Consider the following 18,959-nt stretch of genomic DNA (forward strand, 5'->3'; position numbering starts at 1 on the left):
TAAAGCAAGATGGTACCCGTAAACTTAAAATTGGCAAAATCCCATTGAACTGCATTTCAGAGAGAGGAGGGAACTTGAAATGGTACTGTTTTGAGGGTGTCCACAAGCGTGGGCAAGCATACGTTCCTGCTAAGCAGAGGAAGTGGTACACCCGGATTTCTTCCTAAGTGCGAGGTCTTTAGAAACTCATCCTCATGGGGGCTGTTTTAAACGGAAAGAAAATGACACACAGTCCCCAACTAGGCTTCTGAACTGTTTGCAGAGGGTTGCCACTTTCCCCAGACATTAGGTTACTGTGGGGGAATTTTCCAAAGTTGTCAACAATTCCATTTTTAAACTCAGTTCTTCCTCTCCACATAAAACAGATGCGAGGCAGCATGAGCTATATTTGGTCTAACAGGAGATATAAGGTTTTTTTACATTGCTGACTCCTACCTGACAGTGGAAGACGTATTCTGGTGTGGTTTTCTTAAACTTCATGTTCCAAACCAAGGCCACTCCATCTGGTTCATGGGGAGCATCTTCGTTGTTGTTGTAGGAAGCGACCATCAGCTCGGGGTACTGGATGGAAGAGGTCACAAGGATGGCTTATGCCAAGATGACAACACAAGGAAAACATTCTTATTCCAACAGACACATGCTATATTACATACTTTCAATGGCACTTTCTTTTTAAGCTGTGGCATACTTAATACCAACCTCACGTCTCAACCCACTGCAAGCTGGTTTCTACTCCCAACAAACGTTCCACGTGTACTGCCATACTCACTAATGACCACTAAACTGCATGCTCTGCTGGATCTCTCTGGGTTATATGACATTTCGGCTACTCCCTCCTTTCTCCTGTGTTGGCTTCCAAGACATCTTTCTCTCCTGATCTTCTTCCAAACCACTCTTTTCAGTCCCTACAGTTTCTTCTATTACCTATATTCCAAGGGGGGCTGTGTTCTGCCCTTATTTGTCTCTATCGACACACGGTCCCTGCGTGAACTCATCAATAGCTTTAATAAGCATTAATACATTGACAATGTTCAAATCTTTATCTCTAGGCTTGATTTCTCTCTGAGGTGCAGATTTTACAGCTACTGGGGATTTCTCAAGGCTGTCCACAGACACGTCAGATGCAGTGCATAAGAAAGCGAGCTTGCTACCTTCTACAAAAACCTACTGCTCTTTCAACATTCCCTCTTCCGACATTCATCCCTTTAGTGCTTTGCACTGACATTACCTAGCTGTCCAGGCCAGACACTCCACGTTCATTTTTTACTCCTCCCTCTTTCTCATCTTCACACACTGTGTTTCACTACTTCCTCAATGGTAATTCAAATGCATGTTTTCTTTCTATCCTTAAGATCAAAGGGCTCCTAAATGAATTTCTTGTCTGGATGAAAACAGTTTTTTAAATGGCTTCCTGCTTCCAGGCTCGCCATGCCTTACCCTCACCTACTCCACTCTTCATCCTTTGTCAATATGATTTTACAAAACATACATTTGGCTAAGTCACTCCTCTGCTTAAAATACTTCAATGGCTCATCATTACTTTCAAGATAAAATCCAGGTCATATAGGATCCTTCATCCTCTGTTATTTTCTACTTTCTCTGCTTAATCTCTTACAACCTTCCCTCCCTCCTCCCAACCCCACTCTATGACCCAGCCTCACTGGGCTAGTTCTGAGGTTCATAGGTACAGCCTCTGTACCACGAGTCTGATACTCACTCTCATTGGAATGCCTCTTCTGTGTTGGTTACATCATTAACTTATTCGTTAAGACTCGATGCAGGCACCAAGTCCTCCAGACAATCCTATCTAACTATCCACCACCCCTCCTTGCCTCTCAGCAGCTCCCTTAGCAATTACGTGTGTCCCCCTATTAAAGCACCTGTCAAACTGTATTACGGCTTCTCCTGGTCTATGTCTATTACTAGATTGTAAGCTCTTTGAGTATAGGGACTTGTTTTTATTGACCTCTGAATCCAGAGTACAGTAAGTCCTAGCACAATAAACTTGTGCCAAAATCTGTTGAATTACAAATGCTCTTTCTTATGTTAGTAACCCTGTGCTCCGCGGCAAGACCTTATCTTTAATCCTTTGTTGTTAAATAACACCAACAATTAGAAGCTCAAGTAAAAGAAACACAAGTAGTAAAATAACAAAGAGGACTCTACAGTGAGTAGAAATACCTACTCACTGTACATGAACTCTATGCTGAGTGTTATAAATAAACTGAGGCTGAATCTCATGGCAGGTACTCAGGAGTTAGAGTACATTTCATGAAAATGTCATTCCTACCTGGGATTCCCATAAGGCAGCTCCGTTAAAAATAGCATCAGGATTATAGCAGATCATATCAGTCTTTGCTCACAGGTAATTTTTCCCTTCTTTTTCACTACACTGCATATATTTAACATAAGATTGTCTGTATAAATTTGAACATCAACTTTTTTTCTATCAAAAATAATTAAACCTAAGTCTTCTATGTGATTGTAGTCATTCTTTGAGCTCCCTCAACTTAAGAAAGCTGCAGAGAGTTACAACTCGCCAGTTGGTACAGAGAAAGTATAAGCCTACAACGACACACACGTATGTGGCCACCAGGGGAAAGTAATCATTCTTTATTAGAAAACACTCCTCAGCGGATGAATCAAAGGCCTGTTAAGAAAGGCCTTTGATTCGAAGCCCATTCAAAGAAACTAACATCCAGATAAACACAGAAGTCTCCAGACTGCCCATCTGAAGTTTAACTATGTCACATGTGAAAAGGCAACTCTATAAACATCAACACCACTACCACAGTGGCCAATGGACAGCCAGATGTGTCTGGAATAATATCCCACAGCTTCACATCTGGGTCTCATCGCTGGCTCCCACTTGCAGTTCTTCTTTTTTCATTAAAAAAATATTTTACATTATTGGGTTTAAAACTCCTTTAGAAAACAGGGAGAATTTCTGTAAAATACCAGTGAAATGCTTTTGGTGAAATATCTATAACTAGGATCAAAAGGCCTAAAGATACTGATTAACTCTTATCTCTTGAAAGTGTTTGTGATTTCAAAGTCTCCTCTAGTATGTTTGTTTGAACATGACTAATCATATTTTCTTATTTTCCAATAAAAAGTAGTAAATCTCTGCACGATTATTTAAACTTTAAAGGTTAAAATTATTACCTTAAAGGGAATATTACCTACTAGGAAGTTTGTGATTACTCACGGGGCTGAATTATCTAATATTTAACCTAGGAGAATTTTACCCGGAAATTACCAGATCTGCTCTCAAGCTGCTTTTTCTTATAAAGAAATAAAATCTGACATTTATTGGCGAGGAAGGAACCAACATGTTTTAAGTGCCATTATGTGCCAGACACTGGGCTGGGGAACATGTTCACTCATTTGATCCTTACAATTCTCTAAAGTAAGCAATGGTTTTCCCACTTCTACCGACAAAGAAGCCAAGGGTCCCCTGGGTAAGGAACTTGTTCCAAGTTAAGTTGCTAATAAATGATAAAGTGAGACCCTGCTTGAAGTCTATTTGGTTTCAAAGACCATGTCCCTTCCAGCCCACTGTGGCATGCGTCAAGTGCCCCCTCCCCCCATGCATATGAGAGGCACTGGTGCCAGGTAAAATGGGGGACATGAATTTCAACAGTAACATGCTTTGCTTTATAGGAGCTCATCACTTAGCAGAGGGAGGTGAGACACATGTATGAATAACTACAACACAAATATAAAAGCAGAACATGCTAAGATGGAGATACAAAAGGAGTTCTATCAAAGCACAGAGGAGAAAATAACTACTTTAGTTGGAACGGGGTATGGTAGGGAGAGATATTGGAAAGGGCTTCTGAGAAGAAATGAGACTTGACTGGGCCCTGTTAAATGGCTAGGTGATTAGGAGAGAAGTGAGAGGAGAGTACAGACGAGGGTAAATATTGTATAGTCAGGTAAATATTGATGCAGGAAATCTCTCTTGGGTGTCTGCCTGGTTCACAGTGATTCTCCCAATCTTTGGAGATTACCTCAATACACAGGTGTCTAACTTCCCAGGGCCAATTAATTCATTGCAGGGTTCATACCTGACCCAGCTGGGGCAATCACATTCTCTAGCTTGGCTACTGTAACTTTTGAGCTGAGACACAGAACCCATGCGCTGGCAAGTGAGTCAGCTTATGACAGCATCTTATTGGTGGAGCCTCTCGAGCTGCCCAGATTTATACTCCTGAGCCCCCGTTCTTCATCTCTTCCGTGGATTCCCTGAGCACCCTAGCAGCTCTCGAATAAATTTCCCTTCTTCCTGAAGGTAGCCAGGGGTAAAGTTTTCTTGACTAATGCAGTGGAGAACATATTCAGGAGACAGTAGGTTGTAGCACCTGGCTGGGAGGCAGGTGATACGAAGAGATGAAAAAGATACAAGGGCTGCAGATGCCTCAGGGCATCCTCACAGAAGTCACCGAGTACAGGCTAATGATTTTAGACTTCACTCTGGGAGACATACTCTGCAACTACTAATAGTACTAATTCTACTACTACTTTAACATTTATTGAGTATTTTTTATATACTAGACAGTTTTAAAACTCGAAGTGTTTTAAATACATTTACTCATTTAATACAATAAGCACGTGAGCTAGGTATGATTATCATTTTATGAGTGAGGAAACTTAAGCCAAAAAAAGTCAGGTAATTTGCTCAAGGTGACACTGAGAGCAAATAAGTAATCTTCACAAATAGTAAACTGGAAAAGTACTTACAATGACGCAACAGTGTAGAGAATTGAGGCAGGGAGACCAGTTAGGAAGCTATTTCCTAATATAAGCACAAAGTGGAGGCCATGACATAAAGTAGGTATCAACTCCACATGTAAGTGGATTTGAATTGATCGCAGTGGGGGTCTTTTTGCTACCGTAAATTTGATTGGGTTTTGCAATTAAATGAGTTATCAAAAATTACTTGAAGAGGGATGGGGGAGGAATGGAGTAGGAAGTTGGGGTTAGCAGATGTAAGCTATTATATAGAGAGTGGATAAACACCAAGGTTCTACTGTATAGCACAGGAAACTATATTCGATATCCTATGATAAACCATAATGAAAGAGAATATAAAAAGAATGTATATATATGCATAACTGAATCACTTTGCTGTACAGCAGAAATTAACACAACATTGTAAATCAACTTTACTTCAATTAAAAAAAAAATGACTTGGCTTTGTATCTTGGATGACTCCAAGGTTAGAGGATGCAACTTACATATGAGAGGAATATACATGGTGGGAGTGAGATCGTAAGTCTGGTTTTGTATATGTCTGCCAAATCTGTCATGTGATATGTGGATAGTATTATTGACCCCCTGTGCTAAACAATATTCAGTGAATAGCAAAGTTGACATAATTCCCCAAGCACCCAAATGTCTTCCAAGGAATAATGTTTGGTGGATATTTTGCAAATATCGCAAAGTTAAAGTGTTCTTGTTTAAGAAGTACAAGAGGTCACAGCAAAGCTATGCAGGAATCTTACCGTTTCTTCCTTTTTTCCCCTCTGTTCCATTCTGTTCCACTCATAATCATCCTAAGCATACACGCCTCTACTAGACGCTAAGACTATGCCTCTATCCTTTTCTTCTTTCTTAATATCATTGGATTGCATGTAGATTCACTCAGAAAGTCTCTTCATTCCATACGTATGTCAACCTGGTCCTCTGAACCCCAAAATTGTTATGACGTAAGGGCTCTAATTCCTGTTTCTTATGCTCCAAAGAAAATACATTTTTCAGAAATGCAAACCCCTTCCCCACAGTGTAGATGGCAGGTTACACAAAAATGGGGAAAAACAGATGCAGTCTCTCTATGGAGGAGTTTCTGCCCTTTCCAGTTTCACCTCCTGCAACAAAAACGACACACAAGATCCTGTGTGGAAACAAACCTATCCACAGGCAATAGGGCCCACCACACGCTGAGGCCAGGCAGGGACCAGCCCCACGGTGAGCCCCCTGCTGCCTCCTCAGGGAGAGTTATCAGTGAAACCTGCCTTTGAGGAATGTGTCAGATAAGGTTCCTGTGTAATTTCCAGACTCTGAACGAGTGAACAAGCCGAGCTAAATGTCTCCTCAGCCATGGAATCTGCTTTCTGCACACACACCCGCGCGTGCTCACAGAGCACCCACGCACTGGCGGGAAGTGGCTGGGCACACCCTGCCTGTATTAGCCTCTGCACGACCATGCCCCGCGTGCTCTCTCATTTGGATGTAAAAAGAGATTCAAGGGGAGAGATCACTTGCCCACTTTGTGGCTGCTGACAGTCTGGTTGCAGGGATTTACATTCCTCTTCAGTGTTCCTGTTCTCAGCATGACTAAATGGGGCTCTTCACATCACCTGCTTTACTGCTCTGCCTAGAACACACTCTTCTCCCCTCCATTTGTCTAATCCCAGTCTTCTAAGATGCCCTGTCCAACCAGAGACAGACTCCAACCTCCACTGAATCCGGAAAGCACTTGCTCTCCGCCCTACGTCACTCAGCCCTTAGAACCTCTTTTGGTTTCAGATTCATAAGTCCTTTGTGGGAGGCACTGGTAAAGAGCATATGCCTGGAAGTGCTGAAAGACTTGGGTTCAAAGCCCTGCTGTACCACATCCTAGCTGAGTGACAGTTAGTAAGATACTTAGTTGCTCTGAGCCTCAATTTCTTCAGCTATAAAATTAAAATAGTAACAGTGGCTGCCTCACTTGATGTTGTGAGGGTGAAATAAGACAATGCCTCCAGAGCAGCTGGCACAGTGCTTAGTATATAAGAAACACAAATTAAAAGCTAGCCATGATAATTATTCCCAATAAAAGCATAGACTATAAGAAAACAGAAACTGCACTGTGTATAAATGCCCAGTACTTATCATCCCTATTTCCCTCATTGCTATTATGTCATTGTCATTACAGGAGGGGACGCAGCATGGTGATCAAGAATGTGAGCTCAGGAGTCAGACCACCTGAGTTCATATTCCGACCCCACCACAATTAGGCTGTGTGCCTTTATGTGCATTATTTAACTACTCAGTGCTGGGTAAATTATACACTAATTGAGTAGGCCATTCAATTGGCTTTTGGTAAATCTGCCTGCTTTCACTATGAATGCTACGCGAGGGAGTTTAGATTTTTTTTTTTCTTGCAGGCAATAGGGAGTTTTAATCCAGGGAGTGAAGTGATCAGATTTGCATTTGTAGAAATATTATTTGGCTAGATGTCTACAGGGAAAACTATAGGTGGACAAGTTTGGATGTAGAAAGAACACAAGAAGGTTAGCAATACTACAGGTGTAAGATGATGAATATATGAGCGGCGAAACGGACAGTCTTGGTGACAGACCGGGTCTAGGAGATAAGGGAGAGAAAGTTTCTATAATGACGAAAGTTTTGCTTTAGGTCCTTGGGTATATTGTGATGGCTTTAACATAGAATAGAGGAAGCAAAAAAGGATTTCAGACATGTGGAAATAATGAGTTAGTGATTAGTTTGAGATTCTATGGGACACCTGAATGGATCTGTCTGGTGTGTAAAGTGGAATTCAGGAGGGAGATTGGGTGGGGGATAGAAAAAGGCTGCCCACGTGGTGGTTGAATCCATAGCAGTGGAAGAGATCTCCCACAGAGAGCATGTCGAGAAGCGTAAAGGTTGAGGGCATGACCACGAGGACCACGAGGGTAGGAGAGGAAAAAGAAGTCTTGGAGGAGTTCGAGAACTGAAAGAGAGTCGAGTTGTGGAACTCAGTGGAAGGATAATATTTTTAGAAGTATGGGGAAGTCAACAAAGCTGGATGACAAAGAGAGGTCAAGGCAGATTAAGGCTTAAAAATATTCACATGGATTTGACAAGTAGCAAATCATTGGTGACCTTAGTGAGAGCAGTCTCATGGACAGAATGGCCTGGCTCTTCGTCTGGTCCCTAGTAAGTACTCAATGTGTATGAATAATAGAGTGCAAATTTTAAACTGAAACTTCAGTAACATGAGAAAGAAAACCAACAGGCACAGAAAAAAACTGCAAGTTAGTGAACACATCCAAAATAGTGGAGCAATTCTCTCTTATTTTTTTTAAAATACAAATGCCATGAGAACACAAGTCCAGTTTGTCCCATCCCAGCAACAATTCTTACCTGGAGAGACCAGTCCATACAAGTGACTACTCGGTGCTTGGACCAATGCTCATCGTAGAACTGACGATTGAAAGAAAGGTTGGCTCCAGCCTGGACATCCCTAGGAGGGTTTAAACATCAAAGACAAATATGATGCTTCAAAACGGGGCTTTATCTCTAGTGCTCATACTGAAAGAATGAAATGGCAAGAGCATGGCGCACAATACTCTCTAAAGCCAAAGCATCGATCTAGACAGCAAACTCTGATCATAAATAAACTAAAGGTGATCTCCTTTCTGCAAAGCCCTCTCTAACCTGGCCCAGAAAAGGTTCCCACATGTTGTTCCAAGCCTGGTGTGAAATGTCAGATTTGTTTCAGGTTCCTATCTTGAGCAGTTCTAAAGCATTCTCCTCCCCCTAACAAGCTCTGCCTTGAATCAGAGTTTACAAGAAATTCCCCAGCTCGCAAGGAAGCGCAGCACATTTGGAGAGTCTTTGGTATCAATATCACCTTATCTGGCCTTAGACCAGAAATGATATGCATGTTTCTCTTTACCTGTAATTTCTGATTGAAGGTGGCAGTTGCCTCCTTGCTCAATAGCAAGTGAAAAGTTCCACCGTGAGACAGGCCTGCCGGGGAGTGAGGGATTCACCAAACACCTTAGATACTTAACATAGACCAAAACATCACCTGGGTGGAGGAAGATTACACTTTGGCTACTGTTTACCTGCCTGATATTCAACTGGCTGCAAAACCTCCTCTGAAGAACTCTGCACTGGTCGTGCATTCGCTCCACAAGACCGAGTGTTTAAATTGAGTCATACTTGTTCTGTGTCAGCATCTATGGGATCTGCATAAAAAGCTGCCTATACTCCTTGGGCTTCAGTTCAGGAATTCTTCCACACTCACCCTTTTTTTCTGTTCATTTGCTTCATTCCATTGCTTTGCACCCTGTATCACTTGTCCTATATAGTTCTTGTTCAGACTGGGTGACTTGACCTCAGATTAGGTACTTGGGCTCCAAGCAGCTGACTTATCATGACTTTTTTCCCCCCTGCTAACCTTTCCTCAGCTCCACCACTGCAAACTCAGGCAAGAGGTACGTGCACCCAAATATCTGCCAGGAACCCAGTATAACGCTGTGCCAGACACCCAGAGGGAAAGAGGACTCAGAAAACTAACTGAGCCATAGAGTAATGGCTTTTTAAAAGAAAACAAATAGAACACATATATTCCAAATATTATTCTCTTTGATGGAGTCTAACGATGCTGTCGACTGTTTAGAACATTTTTAGAACTCCCTTTTGAAACTGTTTTCAGAGCCACGGTTACATTGCCTTGAGCATCTTCAACGATGACAGGTTGGCCTTTGACAATGTATTTGAATTTTAGAAGTAGTAAAATGTCAGGTCTAATGAAAAAGGCAGGTAACCTCATCTTTTCATGTTGTTCTCGGCCAAAAGAAATTGGTGGCTAAAAACCAGCTCTATCTCTCACAGAGCTCATAAAGCGCCTCCAATTATCCACACGAAGATGGCTGACAGCCCCTGCCGAACGTAACACATATGCTGCAGTCACGGGGCAAGTCATTTGGGGCCATTTACTTCTAATGGTTAGTTGAAAGTAAATGGCACTTGTATTTCCTAAAAGGCATATACACATAATCTTATGGCATCAAAAGAGGAAAGAGTTGCCAGTCTCTGTTTGCTGTCTCCCACATCAGTTAAGGTCTCCCATATCTCATGTTTATTTTCTTCGGCTTCCTGTTTGCTTAGACATCAAAAATAGATCTACGGGATATAACACAAATCTCCTTTTGCTGCTTATGTTTTCTCAGAGGACAATGTACATGACTCTGCCAGTCTCTATCACCTGGGCTGTTCCCCAGATATCAAGTTCAAAAGCATTTCATGGAAGCACATGATAATTACAAGGAAACTCTAAGCCAGAAGTCATAACCAAAGCCCTTAGTCGAAGCTGTTCAGCAAGATCAGCTCTGGAATTTCATACTCCTCTGATTTGTTAGGCTTGGAACTTGCCTACTCAAAACATAAGTGAATTTAGAATCAACAGAGAACTTATCACAGTATTTTTTTAAATGCACACAAGAAACTAACCCATCTTTTTCCTCTAACTCTCGACCACTATAGTCAAAGAAGATATCGGAGTCTTCTGCCAGCGCTCTTTCAATTACCCGTATTGTCCGATCAAAAAAGATGAGAAATTCCTCTGAGTGAAGGATCTGCTGTTTTTCTTCCTCTGTCAGCTCCCTTGGAGGAGCTATTTATGTAAAAGAGATTGTTGGGAAAGAAAAAAAAAAAAAGGGATAATTAAAACATTTCAAGAGGAATCCAACTCTTGAAAGACATTGCTTATCAAAAGAGTGATAAGACACAGTGAAATAAACCATTGTTAATATTAATTCTAAATTACTCTTAAATTCACATCAAAGGTTTTTGCAGATGTCTTCACTGACAATTTTACAAAAAGATTTCATATCTGGACTAATTACTATTTTGAAGAGTTGAAAAATATTACAAATGAAAATGATTGGTGTGTTTTAACAATGAGTTCTGAACATTATTTTCTTTAGAACTGAACTTGAAAAACAGCTCAAATAGTACATAATAGAGAAATCTATAAAACAATGTATATCAGATTGTAAAGCTGCGCATACCAAACAATTAAGAACTATCTATAGTATGATCTAGATAGCACCTTTCCTCTTTCTGCTGATAAATTCATTTTATTTTAGATAGTTACTTGATAAGGCTGATTGACTGTTACATAGATTCTCCTCAAAAACTGAAACATGTCCTTCCAAACGCACCTTTACCCAAGATATCTTCTGCTTTTAAACAAACACATGGAACAAATAAATGCTATAAGACACCTCATAATTGTTATTATGCCTTACTTTTCCAGCATAATTAAGCTTATAAGACTAAATTTGAAGATACAAAATAAGGCAAAGAGAGATTAAGTAACTAGCAATATGTCATAGTGTCTGAAAGTCAGCTCACCTCAGAGTCACGATTAGGTTATATAAACTGTTCCTTCAGTAGCAGGGTTTACATAAAACTATAGAGGAAGGATTAGGAACTCCCCCAGAGTGAGAAATCCCTAAGGGCAGAAACTGTCAGCTGAACCTTTGTGGTTCTTCAGGAACCCCAGTTCAACTTTTGTGCAGAGAGACTTCAATAAATGTTTGATCAATTACCCTTCCAGTAGGACCAGAAGCTCCTGGAGTTTAAGCTACAAGAGGAGGGTAGTGCATTAAAACCATAGGGGTCCCTGGTGGAATGACTCACCCACAGGATTTCCTAAACACTTCCACAACCACCCTCATAACCAGGACCGATTTCTACCTGGCCACATGGTCAGAGGAATCATTTAGGTATAGCCACCTATAGCATAATGTTTTATGGAAGTGTTATTTGATTTGATTAATGGTATCTTGAAGCCACTGTCCTGAGAAATCTGAACCGTCAAGAAGCCCTCCTGCAGAGCCATGGAAGTAGATCTCAAGCTTTTAATGTTCACAATGTCTCTCCCCTTCTGGCCTCCCCTCCCCTGCCCCAGACTGAAAGGCAGAGAGATCTGGAAAGACTCCAGGGTCTGTATTTGTACAAGAAATTAGAATGATTACGACGTAGTTGATTCACACCTTGAGAAGTGGAAAAACATGATTCATCCACTACAGCAGAAGATTATCTCCAAATACAGCTCACCCCGGTGTTTCTACCGGAAATATTTCTTTGTTGCTGAAGTTTCCAGAGCCCTAAATGTGCCCATGTGTACTGGAACTCTCCAAAAACCTCCATCAACATCTGCTGAGCAATGCTGCACAGACACTAGTTTGAGAAATGGTGAAGTGGGCAATGTGTAAACTGTAAATAACAAGAACTCTACAAAACCAACCTGGAATCCAAGAGTTACTCCGCCATTTGCTAGCTTGGATTCTTTTATCAATGAAAGCTCTCTAAGCCGCAGTGTTATCCATAAAATGAGGCAATGATACCTAAACTTTAAGTCTGGTTTAAGACTTAAATATACTGACAAATAGTTCAGCATTCAATAATTAGCAGTTATATATGACTAGTCTACTTTCTAAAACACCCATAAATTAGGCATTTGAATTTTTTCACCCTGATATAAGTTCAAGAAAACAGTAAAACTACTAAATGTAACTAGGTAAAGGGGAAACCGCTAGGGTCCTTTTGTTTTGGTCAGTACTGTTATATAAATAAATAAACTTCACTAAACAAGGATGCTACAGGACCAAGAAGAATGTCTTACTTTAAAACCTTCACTCGGCTTTTGTCACTGCTGATGTATGACTTGAGACACACTTGAAATTAAGCAGAGAAATAGGAATTTTTTCCCTTTATTCCTGTTTTTACATTTTAAAAATACCTATTCTATTCTCTGTTTATCTTTTTGAGCTACTTGTATTCCACCTGTATATTTCCTTACAGGTCCATTACCTTGAATAAAAAACAGTTCCTGTGTAATTTTCTGTAATCTTTTTCTTCCCTGTAGCTTACTGTCATTTTGATCTCAGCTTTCAAGACATACAACTTCTTCTCTAAGAGAAACATAAATGGCTGATCAAAGCGTATTTGCAGAGGCCAAGTTCAGGTAAGTGAAGCAGTAGCGTCTCCACATATTATGTTTGGCAATACAATATTTGGCTTGAAATTAAATTGCTACTGAAGCAAAACAAAGAACATATTTTATATTAAGCTTTGATGTCTAACAGGGATCAAATGACATGATTTGTTAGCACAAAATAATAAGATGCATGTGCAGATGAGTACTTTTTAAAAGTCATAAACAATATTCAACTTAGGAGTTAAACAGAGCTATAGTTATTTTCGCTAAAACCCCAAACCTCTCATATTTAAAAGTCTTTAAATTGATGTGTTATTACAATGTAATGAAAACATAATGGAGTATCCAGGAACCACAACCAAAATCTGTATTTGGAGGTAAAACCTCTGCAGACATCATATTTCATGAAAAAAAAATTAGTTGATTAATGGAGTCCACAAAATTTAAAATATAAGCATAAACAATTAAAATCAGAATTGTATTACTCCAGGAGAGACCCCAAATTCTCCCTAAAATCTCTGTTTCTTCAGCTTTTCCCTACCCCTGGAACCTAAAGAATTATTTTCAACATCTTCTCTGCATAAAAAGGTAGGGAGTAATTTAACAGCAACAGGCCTAACAGCGCAAAACAAGGGCAATGATAATGTTTGATTTTTCTTACAAGTTAAGCAGAAATTGCTATTATAGCAGGTTTGTTGTTTGTTTTTGCAACATGGAGTATTTCTGCCAAGAGCTAACAATATTTTATGCATTTAAAGTGACCTTTTTTAAGAAATAAAGATGCTTCAGGAAAAGTAGTACACATGGATATGACTTACATATGAGCCAATGACAGCACAATTTTCAAACTTACCAAAATTTACCTGAACAGTTATATTTAGCTTGAATAAGAAGTACGAAAACAATGTACTAGAGTCATGAAACTCAAAGTTTAGAGAACTGCCTAATTCTATGAATTCATGGCCTGCAAAATTAAAGTCTAGTATGAATTTTATTTTAGGGTCTCCTTTTAATTCTTTTTATTATAGAAATGTTAATTTGTCTTGGTACTGTACATGAAAATACTTTTTTATGTGTCTCTCATGTTGATTCTATCCTATTTGCTATGCTTCTTAAGTTTTCTTATTGACCTGAATGTGTACTTTTTCAATTTCTTTTTGATTTACTCTATTTACTAGACACTATATCTTTTGATTTCTAGAGTTCCTGGATGTTTTTTCTCTGTAAAAATGTAAAATCTGTAATGGAATCCACAATTTATATTGAGTATCTTACAATCTCATCTTTAGGTCAAAAGTAATTTTTAAAATATCCATTTCAGAAATGTCTTGCCTTGTTTCAATGATATAGCTTTAAATTTCAATATAAAAATTACATCTTTTAAATATTTTTCAAGACTATGTCAAAAAGATTAAAAAATAAATAAGTAAACCCACATAACTTAAATATTCAATCAGATTAAATAGGGACAGTAGCTCTTACTGAATTTTACAGTGAAATCAGTTCAAAAACAAGAGGAAGAAAACGAAACCAAACTAATAAAGAATGATGTCCTTCTCTGAAGTTAATGTGAGGTTTATGAGTTAATGTGCATTTACAAGAGTCACGTTTCCAATTCTGTTGCTTTAAATCTCTAAACATGAAGATACTAGGACACTCACATATAGAAATTTCCTAAAATTTTATTAAAAGCTAAAAGCTACCTGCTGTTTTCCCTACTCTGATGTGGAAAAAAGAGTGAGAAGAGTAATAAATCAAACCCATATTTCTTTACTGTTTAATGCATTTTTGATGTCACATGGGCAAAAATGTCAAAAGCTAGTGAGCACTGATTTTTTTCCCATCTCCCCCTCAGCACTTTTTTTTTTTTTTAACTCCAAAAAAGGCCAGATTTCTCAAAAATGTGTTCCCTGGTTTGAAACTGTGTATGTCAAGTTTCAGCCCAGAGCAAATGTTTATGGCTAAGTAATAAATCCCTGAAACTCAGGGTTCCTATGGAAGTGCTGACACAGCCCTGACTACCATGCAGCTGTATGAATGGCGCCACGATTGTATCTGCTAGAGATTCTTTAAAAAGTTTGCAAAATACTGTCTTGCTTTAAAAAAAAAATAGCCAGAGAGAGTTTGATGCCAACATAAACATGCTTTTAACCCATTATGTGCTAATTTGCAGAAAAGCCATTAATAGAGACTTAAGATGCACGGCGCGGCAGTAACAGGAAATGCGCTTTCAAACTTCTCTTGGACTTTTAACAGGACTTTAATCAATTCCATGAAGCATGAGTGAGAGTTAAAACTGGAGGGTGTTTTTGCTCAGAACTTAAGAAGGAGGTTGCAATGCTTTGCCAGAGAAGAGAATTTGGAGATTGGGGTTGGGGGGCACGAGGGAATCCGTGCCAAGACACACAAAATACACCCTGGCTTCTTATCACCCAGTACATCTTAAGGATATTTTGCAAAAAAAAAAGAGGGTGAGGGTATTTTAGTAAACTTTGACTTATTTTGTCTCTTGCTACACCTGTGTTAATGATATTCTATTCACCAGCTTAAATATATACATGTTCTTAGTAGGAGGTTTAAATGTGAACTTGCTTCAATCAAATCCTTTTAGAATCTCTCAGAAAGAGGAACTTGTGCCTTCTGTGGACGCCACTGTTAAAGGTGCTGAATCTACTGCCTGCCTACAGCCGTACCCTAGAACTTGACAGTAATCCACCTCACTCAATGCCTGGGCAGGTTGAAGTGAGTCCCTATGACCACTCCTACAAAGTCCCCGGGGACAACCATGTGCCATGCACTTCGCCAGAGCCACGGGCAAATCGAAAATTTAAAAATCAAATGAAATTCTAATTAGACTTACGTTGCTCTAAACTTGGGACATTTAGTAGGAAATATGGAAGAATCTTTTTAATCTACACTCCATTCTCATGGACACTCCATTTCTCAATACGAATGACAATCTCAAAATTCTCTTTTTCTCCATAGGCTGAAAATCTCAAAGGGACACAAAATCAGATTTTTAGGGAAACATCAGCTATAGTATTTCTTGCCTTTCCCTTTCTTTTCTTTTTTCATGATTGCTTTCTTGGTTTTTGAAATCCAGTGCTATTACAGGAGGATGGCTTTGTGGGCAAGTGTATAGGCTTTGGAGTCAACTCCAAATCCTGGATCGTGTACTTACACATTATGTATCCATGGGTACATTTTTAAGCCTCCCTTTTCCTATTTCTCTACCTATAAAATAGGGAAAATAATAGTATCTGCTTCAAAAGGATGTTGCAAAGGGTACATATTATCTCTGGAGTGTTAAGGAGAGAGCCAAGTACCTAGTAAGCCCCTAATAAGTACTAGTCATTGTTATCACTGGAGCATGTAAAGGCTGCTCCTTCTGATATGGGCAGAGTGTGGAGGAAAACTTGTAATAGTATAGTTAATAGTGATGATCACGGTTAATGTTTCTCTGTAGATCACAAGAATAAACCTCAGAATTTAGTGACATCCTTTACTGTTATCATTAGGAATATATGATGGCGTGAACTAGATAACATGTCAATTGATAACAACTGTCTTATTTTACTGCTATTTAGTAATAATTTTACTGGAAATGTGACTGGACTTGTGGATGCTTCGTGTTTTATTTGCTTCTGTCAGTCAAAAAAATAAAGGATTACAGTTTATGTTGCTAAATGTAATGTATTGATCAATCACAGAAAACCTTCCATGCAGGAGGTGTACGTTTAATTTTTACTTACCTCTATAGTCCCTTATGTTGGTTAAAAAGACAGCAATAAAAAAAATAAAAAAAATAAAAAAAGACAGCAATAAAATGATGATGCAATTTAGCTCCCACACCATACCTTCCTTCACCTCCTGTTTTTTGTCTTGATTTTCCAGTTCTGAATCCTGGCCAACTTTAGGTTCTACCATTTCCTCATCATCCTCATCCTCTAGAAAAAAGAAAGAGAAAAATGCATTATATTCTTTCCTTCAAATCAAAGTGTCTGGCTGATGGTGGGAGGTAGGGGCAGAGGGTAAAGTTCCAATCATTTAGGGCGGCTTCTAAGTAAATCAGTCCACGATGAATGCCCAAGACAGACGTTCATGAATACATGAATACATTATCTCCAAAAAGGGCCTCTTTGAAAGTACCCCACGCTTCTGAGAAAACCGCCCCGAGTCGGCACCTGCTACATCCATCTCCAGGCCCTCACCACATGGGATGTCTTGGAATTGCCTCTCTGACCTCTGAAGCTTCTTCGGAGATGGGCCAGGAACAGATCTTAAAATGTTTCCACCTGTAGCACATTCTCCACAGGGGACACCTGCTGTACAGACGACTCATTTCCAATTTCACTCTCACCAAATTAATTTGGTTTTGACCTACAGGAAAGGGTTAAATACAGGTCTGACCCCAGGTCAAATGCCACTGGCAAGTAAACAACCTGGGGTAGGGCCCCACAAGTCATTGCCATTGGCCTGGAAGAAAGCAACCAACCTGAAATGGCATTTACACATTCAGAGCAGTTCATGCATTAATGTGAATTTAATGAGCACTAACAAACGGTACCAGTCGGCCACCACCACCAGATGTTACAGTGCCCTTCCTGCCCTACGCAAATGTGCTCCTACTCTCTCTCTCCTCCCAAACTGCCTTTCTTGGAGGTCCCTTTCAGTGCAGAGTGCTTGAAATCATCAGTCACAGTGTAGAGGATGGAGGGGCAAGACAAAGTGTCACAAGAAAGTCCAACTTAATGGAATAAAACAGTATAAAAAATTAAAACTTGCTTCCATGGTTTTTAAATATATTACCTTCACTCAAGTACTATATTGATTTCATTGGCTCAAATGGAGTTTAAAAGAAATGACTTCACTTCCTCCACCCCCATCATTCATTCATATATCCATTCATTCAACAAATATTGATATTTACAGATGTTCTATAAGATCCAAAGCTCTATGGAGAGTCCCATTTCCATCACAATAAATCCTGAGATTTATAGTAACTCAAAATTTCAGCTCTAACCACTTAGAGAATGCATTATATATGCATATTTAAATGCCCAAACAAATATGTATAGCCTGAAAAGCAGCTGTAAAAGTTGATTATATTAAGCAAGTGATTTGTGGAAGGAATATCCATTTTAAAAATATGGGTATGTAAATATAGTATTGCAATTTAGATACTGAAATACAGTAATCTACATGCATGTGTGTAGACTGTGGAACCAACATCATTACTTTATAATCACACTAAATACATATTGGAAAGAATGTAAAACACTTTTGAGGAAAACTGTCATTATTATTAACACATTAACACAGTTATTACTAATGCATTATTACTAACACATACCTGTGAGACAAAAATGTGCACTTAAAATTTTGAAAAGTACACTGTTACCCAGATCTTTAGACAAATAGACCTTTAACGTGTTAAATTATAAATAACACATCTAAATCTTTACATATAAAGATATTTCTGCTATCTTCCCATTAAAAGCCAGCTTGGAAGGTCCTGAACAAAATATTCACCTCGACATGATGTATCTTCCTGACCCAAAGACCTAACACAAAGCCCAGTGAGGCACTAGCGGGAGGGAAGTTTCCTCTTCTGGTAAACCTTGGATGGAGACGCAATTTTCAGAAGACCACTAATCTGCTGGGAAGTAGCTCCATCTCTGAACCTTCTAGAGACAAGTATTTAAATCCAGTGGATTCAGCAGCCGTTCCCTGGCACTTACTAAATACAAGTAAATACAACAAATGCAAAGGTGACAAAGCCCACGTTATGGGTTGAACTGTGTCCCCCTCCCCAAATTTGTATGTTGAAATCCTAACCCCCAGTACCTCAGAATGTGACCTTATTTGGAAATAGTGTCATTGCAGATATAGTTAGTTAAGATGAGGGCATGCTGGAGTAGTGCAGGCACCAAGTCCAGCATGACTAGTGTCTTTATAAAAAGGGGAGATTTAAACACAGATTCACATGCAGGGAGAATGCCATTGAAGATGAAGGCGAAGACTGGGGGATGCTTCTACAAGCTGAGAAGTGCCAAGGCTGGCCAGTAAACCACCAGAGACATAGAACAGATTCTTCCTCATAGCCCTCAGAAGGAACCAACCCTGCCAACATCTTGATCTTGGAATTCTAGCTTCCAGAACTGTGAGACATTCAATTTCTACAGTTTAAACTGTCCAGTTTATAGGACATTGTTATGGCAGCCCTAGCAAATTA

General features: G+C 39.4%; 1 protein-coding gene across 4 annotated transcripts in view; it reads right to left on the reverse strand.

Annotated features, from left to right (window-relative positions):
- Positions 1-18,959, reverse strand: part of DYNC1I1 (dynein cytoplasmic 1 intermediate chain 1) — a 340,153-nt gene that overhangs the window by 122,611 nt on the left and 198,583 nt on the right. For all 4 annotated transcript variants that reach the window (XM_079932590.1, XM_079932587.1, XM_079932589.1 and 1 more), the window contains 4 exons: positions 16,582-16,671; positions 10,228-10,390; positions 8,131-8,230; positions 436-561 (listed from right to left, as the gene is read on the reverse strand). In XM_079932590.1, coding sequence (XP_079788716.1) covers positions 436-561; positions 8,131-8,230; positions 10,228-10,390; positions 16,582-16,671 — 479 coding nt within the window. The remainder of the gene's footprint in view (positions 1-435; positions 562-8,130; positions 8,231-10,227; positions 10,391-16,581; positions 16,672-18,959) is intronic.

The sequence above is a fragment of the Stenella coeruleoalba genome (genome assembly GCF_951394435.1).
Source record: "Stenella coeruleoalba genome assembly, chromosome: 9".
Classification (NCBI taxonomy): domain Eukaryota; kingdom Metazoa; phylum Chordata; class Mammalia; order Artiodactyla; family Delphinidae; genus Stenella; species Stenella coeruleoalba.